Source organism: Arachis duranensis, chromosome 2 (genome assembly GCF_000817695.3).
Source record: "Arachis duranensis cultivar V14167 chromosome 2, aradu.V14167.gnm2.J7QH, whole genome shotgun sequence".
NCBI lineage: Eukaryota > Viridiplantae > Streptophyta > Magnoliopsida > Fabales > Fabaceae > Arachis > Arachis duranensis.
Genome location: NC_029773.3, coordinates 16883690 through 16897205, shown reverse-complemented (window position 1 = coordinate 16897205; position 13516 = coordinate 16883690). Strand labels below are relative to the sequence as shown.

Here is a 13516-nt window from a genome sequence, read left to right as displayed (position 1 = left end):
TAATAAAATAATAAATATAATATATTTATATATTTATTTATATTGGAATAAATTCAAACAAATTTGATAGACTAATAAAATTAATTTATAAATTTAAATTTGATTTATTAATAAATTTAGATTTTTAAAGTAATTTGGACTAAGACTATTATGTTACATGTCACATTAGTCTTTCATAGATTGCCTGGCCTATTTCATCTCTATTTTTTACAACACTTTGGATACACCAATTAAAATAGTTATTCAATTTTAATATAATAATTAAAATTATTTCTTAACTTTAAAATAAATTAAAGTAACTTTTAATTTTTTGAGAGTAAATCAATAAGTTTCTCTACTAGTCAATTAAAGTAACAAAAATCTATAAATTGTTAACTGTTAACGTGGCAAAATGTTAAAACAAAATTATATACAAGACTGTCAAATTCCTACTGTTTGGTAACGTTTTTTTTTAGAACAATTTACTCAAATATATTATATAAATCGTGGGGTTTTAATATTATTTACGTTTTACCATAAAATACAAGTAAAATTATCGATTTACTATGGTGATAGAATATTGTTAAATCGTGGGATAAAAGCATGTGAACTTTTTTTTTTTGGTAAGGCATGTGAACTTTTTTTAATATTGGACTAATGTGGTGTTAGACCTAAAAGTGACCCATCAGGCATGTACTACGCCATTGTGGGAGGTGGTAGCAAAACGGCTGCAACTCGTCGATGCCGTTTTGAGAAAAACGTCGATAATGTTTTGTGGCGAACATCAATAATGTTTTGTGTATGTATAACACGTGTAAACTTCATTCTCTCGCCCAAGTTTAACTTATTAAAACCATCCTCTTTTTCCCTCGTTTCTTCTTCTTTTTCTCTTCAACTGTCACTTTCTAAACAACCAACCTCTCATCCTACAACTACATAGCTCGGATAAGATTTAAATAAAGAGGGTAAATCACAAAAATAACCACTAAATACACGTTACTTATTTTTGTTGTTACTAGTTAGTAATTATAATTAATTTTTTATGCTGAAAGTAATAAAAAAATATATAATTTATTCATATTATTTTATTATTGATTAATATTAATTAAAAATAGTAGTTAATTGATTAGGACTAGTTAAAGAATATGATTTGTTATTGTAGCCGTAGTACTAGTGTTAGGTGAATCTATTTATTATGTAAAAGAAGAGTTGCAACACAGTAATAGTAGACTCCAACATCTGTCCATTTTTTAACTATTTTTTGTTCTCCAATTGACACCTATCCTTATTATTATGAAAATTACATTCCTATCATATATATAGATTGGTTATTACAAATCTTTTCTTTTTTTTTTTTCACTGTTGCAAGCTCTTTTTTTTGCAAACACAAATATAGGAGTAGGTTCAGTAATTTTCAACCTCAGTTAGAACTCTTACTTGGAGAAAGATTTTCGGGAGAGTCGTTTATCCAGTGGATTGTAGAGAGTGAATGGAGCGGCAATCCCAAAATCACCATTTAAGGGAAGAAAACGGAAATGCTAGCTTCTGATTGGATAATTAGGATAAACAATGAATTGAAAACTTATTGTGTCAGATGAAAAAAAGGAAAAGAGGCAGCAATATTTTCTTAAAATTGTAAGGTACTCCTTTTATCTATTGTGCTTAGCGTATGTTAGAGTATCAGCAATTCTGAAACGATGGAATTAACCACTGATAGTTTGCTTTGATTGGTTGATTGGGCTTAATCCCAGTATCCAACGTGTTTTAGTCGATTGAAAAATTTAATACGTTGGTTTAAACAATGATTTAATTTTGGCGCTACTTTGTGAAATTTAAAACCAGTATAACAACTTTTTCTATGACATAGTCTTTATATATTAGAAGTTGGTATCCCACCATGCACATAGCTTAGATTACTTCCTCTCCTCCGTATGGCTCTAACAAATGCTTTTACTCAAAATGTTGATCATGTTGCAGACATCAATGCAACAAAATTGGCCTAAAATTTAGTTGTTGGAGTTGTTCGTTTGTATGAAATTCCTAGCTCATGGAATCCCATAGATGTATGCAGTTTAGAGTTGGTGTTCTAGGATAAATGGTGTGTATCCAACTATTTATTTTAAGAATGGTCATATTAATTTGTGGAGTTTATGTATGTTAATTTGTGTGTGTATTTGTATGTATGCTTGTTTAGAGTGATTGTATACATTGCTCCATTTCGAAGGCAAATGTGTTGGTCTTTAAGACAGTTGTTCGTGAGTTTGGAATTTACTTAATGAGAAATTTCATTATTCAACCAAATTCAAAAGGTGTGAGGACAACTTCACACAAGTTCAAGCTGAGTTTTTACATAAAAACTTCTGTCAGTGTTCTCTCCATTGATACCTTTCAATTGAATCCTTTCCGATTCGTCTCCTTTACGAAAATTGAAGCAATTGATATTGTCAATTTGAATATCCTCCTAGGTAATATATTGATCAAATGATTCATAAAATCATTTGGCGGTTTATTTAGTTTTGTTATTTTGTTTGTGGATAACTGATGTTGTCTTTGTTGGTTTTTATCTCCATTATGTTATAGATTGCATTGGTCACGTTGTTGGAAAGGAAGATGCTAGACCAATGATTATAAAATCAAGTCAAGAAAGTAAATGCATGCCACTATACCTAAAGGATCTTGAGTAAGTCATTTGGCTATTTTCATTGGTATGTCATTAAGTTGTTGTTTCAGTTGTGGCTATTCTTATTGTTGTATGTTTTATAATATCGTAGGAAAAACAAGATCAAATGCACTATATTTGGTGAAATGATTGGCAAGTTAACTCCGTTTATCAATAAGGATGATGGTGAGCCACTGGTTTTGGTCGCTCAACTCTTCAAGCCAAATCAGTACCTCAATCAGATTAATGTTCAGAATAGTTTTTATGCCTCGAGAATGTTCCTGAACCTAATTTTCCTGATGTTGTTGCATTCAAGAATTGGTATGTAAACACTAAACATTAACCCTTCACCTTTTATACTAGATGTCGCTTCACCTTGTTTTTGATTCCATGCTAATACTATGTTATTTGCTCATGCCTTTTACAAACTGTTATGCACATTAAAAAAAATGCAATTTGGAGTCAAGTTGAAGTAAAAAGAAAATTGAAATAGAAATGTTATGAATCTTGAGTTTATGGTTTTGTAGTTTGATTATGAGGAGATTTTTTCTCCTGTTATGAGGATGTCATCCATTCGTGCTGTGCTTGGATTAGCAGCTTCTTTGATCTGGAGATTGAGCAAATGGATGTGAAGACAAATTTTTTTCATGGTGATTTAGACAAGAAGATCTACATAAACTAACCAGAGGGCTTTGTTGTTAAAGGAAAGGAAGATTTTGTGTGCAAGATTAAGAAGAGTCTTTATGGGTTGAAGCAAGCTCCAAGACAGTAGTATAAGAAGTTTGAATCTGTTATGGGGGAGCATGGTTACCGTAAGACAACTTCAGATCATTGTGTATTTGTGCAAAAATTTTCTGATGGTGATTTTATCATTCTTTCGCTTTATGTGGATGATATTTTGATTGTGGGCAAGAATACTTTGAGGATTAATGAGTTGAAGAAACAGTTGAGCAAGTTTTTTGCTATGAAGGACTTGGATCCTGCCAAACAGATATTGGATATGACTATTATTCGTTATAGAGATTCCAAGAAGCTTTATTTATCATAGGAGAAGTACATAAAGAAGGTGCTTCAAAGGTTTGGTATGAATGATGCCAAATGTGCTTCTAGTTCTTTTACTCCTCATTTTAAGTTGAGCACCAAGTAGTGTCCAACCATTGATGAGCAGAAACAAGTAATGGATGAAATTCTTTATGCCTCAGTTGTCGGAAGTTTGATGTATGCTATGGTGTGTACTAGACCAGACATTGCTTATGCGGTTGGTACTGTGAGTTATTTTCTCTCTAATCCAGGCAAAGAAAATTGGAATGTTGTTAAATGGATTATGAGATATTTCAAAGGTACAACTAACTTGAGCTTGAGTTTTGGTGGTGAGAAACCTTTGCTAGTTGGCTTTACTGATGCAGACATGGCAGGAGATATTGATTCTCGAAATTCTACTTCAGGTTATTTGGTCAAATTTGTAGGGGAGCTATTTCATGGCAGTCAAGGCTACAAAAGTGTGTTGCACTTTCTACCACAGAGACAGAGTTTATTACAGCAACTGAAGCATGTAAAGAGTTATTGTGGATGAAAAAATTTCTTGTAGCACTTGATTTCAAACAAGACCGTTATGTGTTGTTATGTGATAGTCAAAGTGCTATTCATCTTGCCAAGAATTCTACTTTTCATGCAAGATCTAAACATATTGATGTTAGGTATCACTGGATATGGAATGTGTTAGATTTTAAGTTGTTTGAACTCGAGAAAGTTCACACTAATGACAATGGTGCTGATATGATGACAAAAGCACTGTCAAAAGAAAAGCTTGAAACATGTTTGATCGCTAGAATGGCGAGGGCCTCCACCTAGTCGAGAAGGGGGAGATTTGTTGGGGTTTTTTCTCTCCTTTATGAGGCCCAAGCCCAACATTTTGAGGGTGTCTCTTTGCACCCATTGTGCCACAATCCTAATCAAATTTTGGGGTCTTTTGAGAGTGTAAGAGTGTAGCCACAAAGTGAGAGAGAAGAGGGAAAACAGAATTCCCGTTTTTATGCAAAGCAGTAAATTTCAAATAATCATTTCTCATTTGTTCACCGTTGGATCAACTTAAAATTTGAACTGCATGTTTCTCTCATTTTGTTCTTCATTCTGGGCGGTAGAGATATTGATTGGAGGTTTTCTGTGGGAGAAATTGGCTTCGCAAGAGAGAAAATAGGTTTCCCATTTTTACATAGAGTAGCAATCTTTGAACAGCATTTTCTCATTCTTTCACCGTTGAATCAACGTGAAATTTAAATCTAAAAATTTTTCTTATCTTGTTCTCTATTCTGAACAGTGAAGATTTTAATTGGAGGTCTGTAGAGAGAGAAATTGGCTTTAACAGAAGCCTTATTTTTTTTGGGTATATTTCATCTTGTTGCTTCTCATTTGTAAGCTTTGGTGCTTTGATTTTTTGGCTGGTTATATGCACGTTTTTGTGCTTTGTTTGAGACTCTCTTATACCTTATTTGATTATAGTGCAGCTATTTTATTGGTCTGGACGACCCGTGATTTTTACCTCTCACATTGAGTGGGTTTTCCACGTTAAAAGTTCGGTGTGTTCTTGTTATTGCCTTACTTGTTATATTTGCTTGTTCATAACTGCTGCCATATTGTGTTGTGAGTGCTTTCATATTGTTCTTGTGTTGGATATTTGTGTTGTTTCCGCTGCTAGACTCTTTCAAAGTGATCGAGTCACGGCTTCTTTTATTCAACTTCAACACTTTCCAATTCTAATTCAATCATAGATGAAGTCAAAATATATTATGATTGTCGGTATATATCTTCATGTGAGTCTGATTGGAGAATATTTACATTTGATATTCACTATAGAAGACTTTTAGTTGAACGGTTAAACTTTCACTTGCCCGATGAACAACCAGTTATCTTTGAAGATCAAGACAATTTGCAAAGAACTATTGATAAAGCAACAATTAAAGAATCCATGTTCATAGCTTGGTTTCAAGCAAACACAGAGTATGAGGCAGCTAGACAATTAACTTATAACAATTTTTCAACTGAATTTGTTTGGAAACACAGCCTTAGAATATGGGAGCCTAGGAAAACAAACACTGCTATTGGTAGATTATTCTTTGTCCCTCCATCTGCAGGCGAATTATACTATTTAAGAATGTTACTCAACATTGTTAAAGGGCCAAGAAGCTATGAAGAACTTCGATCTTTCAATGGTGTTGTTTATCCTACATTCAGAGATGCATGTTACGCGCATGGGTTACTTGATGATGATCAAGAATACATTGATACTATTGAAGAAGCAAGTCATTGGAGTTTTAGATATTATCTGAGAAAGCTGTTTGCAACTCTTTTGTGGTCAAATTCAATGACTTGGTCTGAAGTAGTTTGGCAGAAATGTTGGACTTTACTTTCAGATGGGATACTACATAATCATATAACTATGTTCAATTTACCAGGTTCGAACTTATTCTTTAATATCTACATTTATGTTGCTGGAACTTTCTTCATCAATTGTTCACATGATATCATTTATTATGTTGATATTAATATCAAAATTGTTGAATTTTTTTAGCAAATATAAATGTCACAATGTACAATCAAATGTCTTAAGGTGTTTTTATTCTGAATTTTCTAATACTCATGTTCAATTTTAATTGTAGATTTGGTTTTATCAGATGATGAATTATCAGAGCTTACTCTAATAGAGATTGAAAAAATATTTAACAGCAATGGCAAAACACTTCGAGAATATGCAACAATGCTATTTCCCAACACGGATAACATCCACAGCATGAGACGTGGCTCTTTGCAAAACAAATTAATATTGGATGAACTCCGTTATTATCGAGTTATGTTGGCTAAGCAACACAAGCAATTTTTATCACAAATGACAACAGAATAAAAATATGTATATGACCAAATCTGTAACAACCTACCACACAAAGCTTTATGCTTAAGCCGTAAAACAGAGGTAGTGTGGTATTACTACCTCTAATCAGAAAATATATACATAATAGTATCTGAAAAAGAGCAATATACGAGGAGCCTTGAAAAAAAGGTAAAACAAAATCGCAAAATAAAAAACACAATGCTCAGAGAATGAGATTACTTGCGTGCTAAGAAACCTAAAGTTCGTAGGTGTAAATAAACAAAAAGAGGGGATAAATAGTCAAGAATATAGAATAACTAGCTCCTATCTCAGCTTGCGAAGACAAGGCTGGCTGGAGAATATTTACATACATATATACGTATCCCAAGATACCCACAATACAAAGATAAAACCTTAACTCTCCTTAAACCTCTAAAAAGGACAAAATAAACAAGTTTCTTGGAGAGAAAGCTAAATGCATATATACATAAGCTACATAGCAAAAGAACCCAGAAATCGCTCCGCTTCAGGAATCCAGACGCCTAGTGAGGTGCCTCTCGACCTGCTTCTGAAAACAACAATACACTATGGGGTAAGAACTGGAGGTTTTCAGCATGGTAAAGGTGCCACGCAGATAATATATAAGGTCTTGGGAATACCAGAGGCAATACTAGAATGTCAATACTCAGATATAGAAAACTTAAACTCTAAACAGAAGTCATAAAAAGGATAGGTGTTCCAAGGAATTCTTAAACTTTCTTACTTATACATAACTTTATCACCAAACCGGTCCACCCTTTCTTCGCTCTTCCATCACCAATGATTTAGATATATATTTAGTTAGGCAATCCCAAGTAATGCATAGCAGACAAAACAAACAAAATGCACATGATGTATGTCTATCCTATGGTTGATTAGGGGTGAGCACGGGTAGCGGGTACTTGATTACCCACCTGGACCTGAACCAAACCAATTAAATTGTTTCAGGAACCGACGGGTAATCGGGTCCAACCCGAACCAAACTGATGACATTTGCTGATGATTGGTTCGGGTATCGGTTTTGGGGACGCGGAACCCAAACCAACCTGTATACCCGAACATAATTAATTAAATATATATATATATATATGTGTGTGTGTGTGTGTGTGTGTGTGTGTGTGTGTAACATAACCTGATAACCCTAATACTCTCTCATTCTCACTAACGGCGCAACCAAACCATGGCAAAACCCTAGCAGAGGCAGAGGTGCAGAGTTTCCTCCTACCACGCAACCAGCTTCTCCGATCTTCATCGTCTTCTCCATTAGGCATCAGGCGCATCGTCTTCTCCACCTCGTCCATGGGACCATCTGGTGTATCATCTTCCTCGTAGCAGCAGCGACGCAGCAACCTACTTTCTCTCGGTCGTTGGGTCTCAGTCGGTATCTCTGTCAGCATCGTTGTTCGCAGTTCCCTTTCCAGCAGCCAGCTTCGTCTTCAGTCAGTCGTTCCCTCTCCAGCAGCCAGCTTCCTCCAGGCTCCAGTGTCGTCTTCTCCGGTCACTCATTCAGGTTAGTCTATAATTTTTGGAAAATGTTATATGTTAAACTGTTAATTGATTTATTTTCTGTTCAATTTTTGAAATTATACATTCTTAGTTGTTGTTGAATAAAGCAATCTTGATCACTCTAAAATAATCGTGCTGTTCAATTTTTAAAATATTAATAGAATCTTGCTCTTATGTAAAAGCTAGATTTGATTTTGAACTGAGGATCTTCTATAAGCTAATTTTGATTTTTAACTTCAAAAATATTATGCTAATTGCTATGCAGTTACTATTATAATTTATGGTAGCATATATTTATAACAGAGACCAAACCCTTAGAGTTTGATAATTGATGTTCACTAAAAACTAGAAGCCCCCTTAGAATTTGAAGTTGAAACCAAACATAAAACATTACGCTGAAGGCAATGTGACATTAAGGATGTAGCAAGTGACATTAGAGTGCAATTATTATGATATTTGTATTCCTATTTGTATATGTATTTATTCTTTTTTTTATTTATCATGTAATTTCACTAATATGTTATTTTATCTTGTTAATTGAGTTGATTTGATTAATTTAAACCAGTGTCTGTAATATATATAGATTTTGAATTTTGTATTGAATCATAAGATATAGGAGCAATGTAGTATCCATCAGAAGGAGTTAGGTGCTGCCAAATTATGATCTTTATAACAGAGACCAAACTCTTAGAGTTTGATAATTGATGTTCACTAGAAACTAGAAGCCCCCTTAGAGTTTGAAGTTGAAACCAAACATAAAATATTACGCTGAAGGGTGACATTAAGGATGTAGCAAGTGACATTAGAGTGCAATTATTATGATATTTGTATTCCTATTTGTATATGTATTTATTTTTTTTATCTATCATGCAATTTTACTAATATGTGATTTTATCTTGTTAATTGAGTTGATTTGATTAATTTAAACCGGTGTCTGTAATATATATAGATTTTGAATTCTGTATTGAATCATAAGATATAGGAGCAAAGTAGTATCCATCAGAAGGAGTTAGGTGCTGTCAAATTATGATCTTTATAACAGATACCAAACCCTTAGAGTTTGATAATTGATGTTCACTAAAAACTAGAAGCCCCCTTAGAGTTTGAAGTTGAAACCAAACATAAAACATTATGCTGAAGGCAAGGTAACATTAAGGATGTAGCAAGTGACATTAGAGTGCAATTATTATGATATTTGTATTCCTATTTGTATATGTATTTATTCTTTTTTTATCTATCATGCAATTTCACTAATATGTGATTTTATCTTGTTAATTGAGTTGATTTGATTAATTTAAACCGGTGTCTGTAATATATAGAGAGTTTGTGATGCATTGCGTTGGTGTAAATTGAAATCAATGAAGTATTATGCTCTTGCTCACATGGCTAGGGATTTGTTGGCTATTCCCGTCTCTACCGTGTCTTCTGAGTTGGCATTTAGTACTAGTGGTCGTGTGCTTGACCAATTTAGAAGCTCATTAAGTTCTTCTACTGTTGAGTCTCTAATTTACTCACAAAATTGGTTGAAGACTCAAGAGAAGATGTATGACTTAAAGCAAGAACTTGAGGACCAAGAAAAATTTGAATCAGGTAACTATTTTTAAATTATATTTTTTAAATTATTATGTAATTGTTGTTATTGTTGAGTCTCTAATAATAATTTAATTACTGTTAATGTAGAGCTTTTAGCTTTAACAATATCTAATCAAGCCATTGGAGTTGATGTTGTTTACAACAATTCGAGATTAACATTTTTTCACTAATTATTTATTTGTTAAATTATTTTTAATTAATCAATTTTATATATTGACATTAGCTAATTATATGCTGATTTTTTGAAGGTCACAACTCTTCTCTTGAATATGCTTGGTTGATGGAGTGAAGGATTATGGAGTGAAGACTTTAAAAACTAGACAAATATTTCTTTTGCACTTTTGTATTGAGCTTCTAATGTTTAGATTTTACTGTGTTTTGGTTTTAGGTTTTTTCAAAGATTATTCACTAGAATTTTGTATTTAACTTTTAATATTTCTATTGCACTTTTATATTTTCATTAGACAAGATTATTCACTATTAATATGTTTGGATTTTGATGAGTTTAGTTTTTAATGTATTTGGGGCTTTTTTACCTATATACGCACAGAAAATTCATTTATTCCCAAAATGCGCATAGGTGAAAACTGTTCTTAAAATACGCAGCTCCATTTCATACATAGCGGCCACAACATGGATTTCAATACCATTTCAGGCTAGGTGCCCACGAAATGGGAGCACCATGTCAGGTACAGCAGGCACGAAATGGAGATCCCATTTTATGGGTGACAGCAACGAAATGGACAGATCAAACTAAAATAGAATACTATAAAAAAATACTATATAAAAAATACTTAAAAAATATAAAAAAATTAAATATACTTAAAAAATAATATTATAATTTAATATTATATTTTTTAAATAATTATTTAATTATTTATCTAGAAATGATTTTAATTAATATTATCCAAACATTATTTATTTTATCAAAATCAATTTTGGTAAAAATTGCCAAACATAAATCATATTGGCACAAACTCATTTCTACCCAAAATTAATTCTATAAAATTACACTTTTATTCGAATTCTAGTTTGACCAACGTGAATCCAAACACACACCAATGGTCTATCCATTTCGCGTCTGTCGTCCTTGATTTGATCTGTCCATTTCGTTGCTGTCACCCATGAAATGGGATCTCCATTTCATGCCTGCTACCTGATATGGTGCTCCCATTTCGTGGGCACTTAACCTGAAATGGTGTTGAAATCCATTTCGTGGCCGCCATGTATGAAATGGAGCTGCGCATTTTGAGAACAATTTTTACCTATGCGCATTTTGAGAATAAATAAATTTTCTGTGCGTATATAAGTAAAAAAGCCATGTATTTAGTGTTTAATATGTTTGCATTATTTTTGTTGATGTTACATGTTTATTGTATTTGTTGAATTCTTAACACAAAAATTTGTCAATTTATTTTTTTTATGAAGTTCAAAGTCATCTGTTACCCGCTACCCGAATCGAACCAATCCGCTCTTAATCAGTTTGGTTTGGTTCGGGTACAAGCATAAAAAACACAAATTTGAACCAAACTGAACCAATTACTTTTTGATCGGTTCGGTTCTAATTTTACCTTGAACCCGAACCAAACCGACCCGTGCTCACCCCTATGGCTAATGAGGCTCATCTGTCGGTTATTCAGCCAACCCGACAAGTCCAAAACCCTTAGACTGTCCCTCGTTGCGCATCCCCATGAGTCTACGCATAGATTTTCTCATTTTATTCATAATTCATACACTCATTCATTCATATATAACTCACTCAATGGGGGATATCCATTCCCGAAAATTTATACATGCCCGATCACCCTTACGACGTAGGGTTAACAGAGTATCAAGTTTCAACCTGGAACACGTGGTGACAAGCCACGGTTCGTTACACAGGAAAACTTGTATCTCAGATATCATTAAATTCATAAGCCGCATAATATTCATAACCATTCATATTCTTTATATAATCATTCATCATAGCATGGCATCATAACTTCTTTTAACCGTCACATCATTCTCTTATAATTCATCACGTTTACTCCCTTTTCTTCATCCCTAAGTTACCTCAATTTCCTAGCTTCATCTCATTACTAAGCTTCCTAATCACGCATAAAACTAACAATATGAAAATAGAGATTTAGGAGGTCAAATTGTCTTTAAAAACACAAAATAATGATTTGCTGAAAACAGTGGTGTGCGTGCGCACGCACAGGTCTCTTGAAAACTGGGGTGTGCGTACGCATACATATGTGTGCGCACGCACGGGTCTCTTTTTAGCCCAAGACGCGTACGCATGCACTTGTCCGCGAACGCATGTACGCTGGACAGAATGGCATGTATGCGTATAGCTCCTGCATGTGTACGCAAAACCCCCTTTTTTGGTGCTATGCGTATGCACGCATAGGTTTTTGGCTAAAATTTTGGTTAAGTCAAAAGCTGCAGAATTTACATTTTAAACCTCAAACTTCCGACGTGCATAACTTTTTCGTTTTAAAACATTTTTCATCCTTCTTTGAATGGCGTAAACTCCACGGACCCAATTTTCATATGAAATAAGTTTAAAATCATTTGGAGGTTCGGAATCCAAGTTATGGCTCGCCGAAGTTTGGCCAAAAACCAATTTTTTACAAAACTCTTTACACCTCTATTTCATTGCCTTACCATTCACATACCATCCATCTCACACCTGAAATCAATCCTAATACATACAATATTCCAGCCATATAATCTTACACCATTTTATCATCCATCATACATCAACTTTGCACAATTTCACACCTCAACAATTTCATTATACACTTGATCAATATGTATATAATCATATCATCATCAACTCAACATTTACCACACTATTGTCAATATATCAACAATTACCATCACATAACCAACTCACATTATAAATATTAAGCATTGTGCCTTTCCGTGTGTTCCAGCTTATCCTAAGGTCATCTAGCCTAAGTTTTCACAGGACATTAAATATTATATACACAAAACCTAAACAATAACTTGGCCGATTTTTCACGTATTGTCCAAGGCAACTCACGAACACAAACACAGCCCCAAAAGTTTAATAAAACGCTAGTGCTCAGCCTCCACCAAGTTCTAACGTCCACAATTTCAAGCTCCAATTATCTATACATAACCTAATACACATATACATCACATACATACCCACAAATCAATACCCAACTCACACAGGCTAAGAAATTGTAGAATTTAAGAGTCCTCACCTTGTCTATGCCTTGATTAAACAAAGATCCACAAGTTTCTCAAGTTAAACTTGGACCTAGAGAACCAAAATCACAAACTCTCAACATGAATTCTCACTAATTTTCGAAAATTAAGGGAGTGGAGAGGCTGGAGTATAAGATTGACTTACCAAAGAAATTGTTTGATGGAATCGTAGATCTCGACGCGGTGGACACGTAGCCACAGACGGTATGACAATCGGAGCTCAGATGAAGAAGTTATGGTGGATGAAAATTTGAGCAAGGGTTTGGAACCTTTTCTTTCCCTCCTTGAGTTTCAGCGTGCTTCGTGCACGAAATCACAATCACACTTTTGTAATTCCGCACAACTAACCAGCAAGTGCACTGGGTCGTCCAAGTAATACCTTACGTGAGTAAGGGTCGATCCCACGGAGATTGTCGGCTTGAAGCAAGCTATGGTTATCTTGTAACTCTTAGTCAGGATATCAATAATTCTCACATTTAATTGTATAAAGCAAAAGAACATGAAATAAATACTTGTTTTGCAGTAATGGAGAATAGGTTGAGGTTTTGGAGATGCTTTATCTTCTGAATCTCTGCTTTCCTACTGTCTTCTTCTTCATGCACGCAAGGCTCCTTCCATGGCAAGCTGTATGTTGGGTTTCACCGTTGTCAATG

The 13516-nt window shown here is 33.9% G+C and overlaps 1 protein-coding gene across 1 annotated transcript; it reads left to right on the top strand.

The window, feature by feature from the left end:
- Nucleotides 1–3815: 3815 nt before the first annotated feature.
- On the top strand, nucleotides 3816–6536 carry LOC107473830 (uncharacterized). The gene is made up of 4 exons (XM_016093417.1): nucleotides 3816–4137; nucleotides 4227–4454; nucleotides 5407–6090; nucleotides 6295–6536. The coding sequence occupies exons 1-4, from the start codon at nucleotides 3816–3818 to the stop codon at nucleotides 6534–6536; spliced, it is 1476 nt and encodes a 491-aa protein (XP_015948903.1).
- Nucleotides 6537–13516: the final 6980 nt, after the last annotated feature.

What these genes read in the sequence shown, in the direction of transcription:
- LOC107473830 (XM_016093417.1), top strand. Translation starts at nt 3,816, where the DNA reads ATGGATGAAATTCTTTATGCCTCAGTTGTCGGAAGTTTGATGTATGCT. An exon ending in AAAAGAAAAGCTTGAAACAT is followed by an intron (nt 4,455 to 5,406) that starts GTTTGATCGCTA and finishes ATTCAATCATAG; the next exon opens with ATGAAGTCAAAATATATTAT. An exon ending in AACTATGTTCAATTTACCAG is followed by an intron (nt 6,091 to 6,294) that starts GTTCGAACTTAT and finishes TTTTAATTGTAG; the next exon opens with ATTTGGTTTTATCAGATGAT.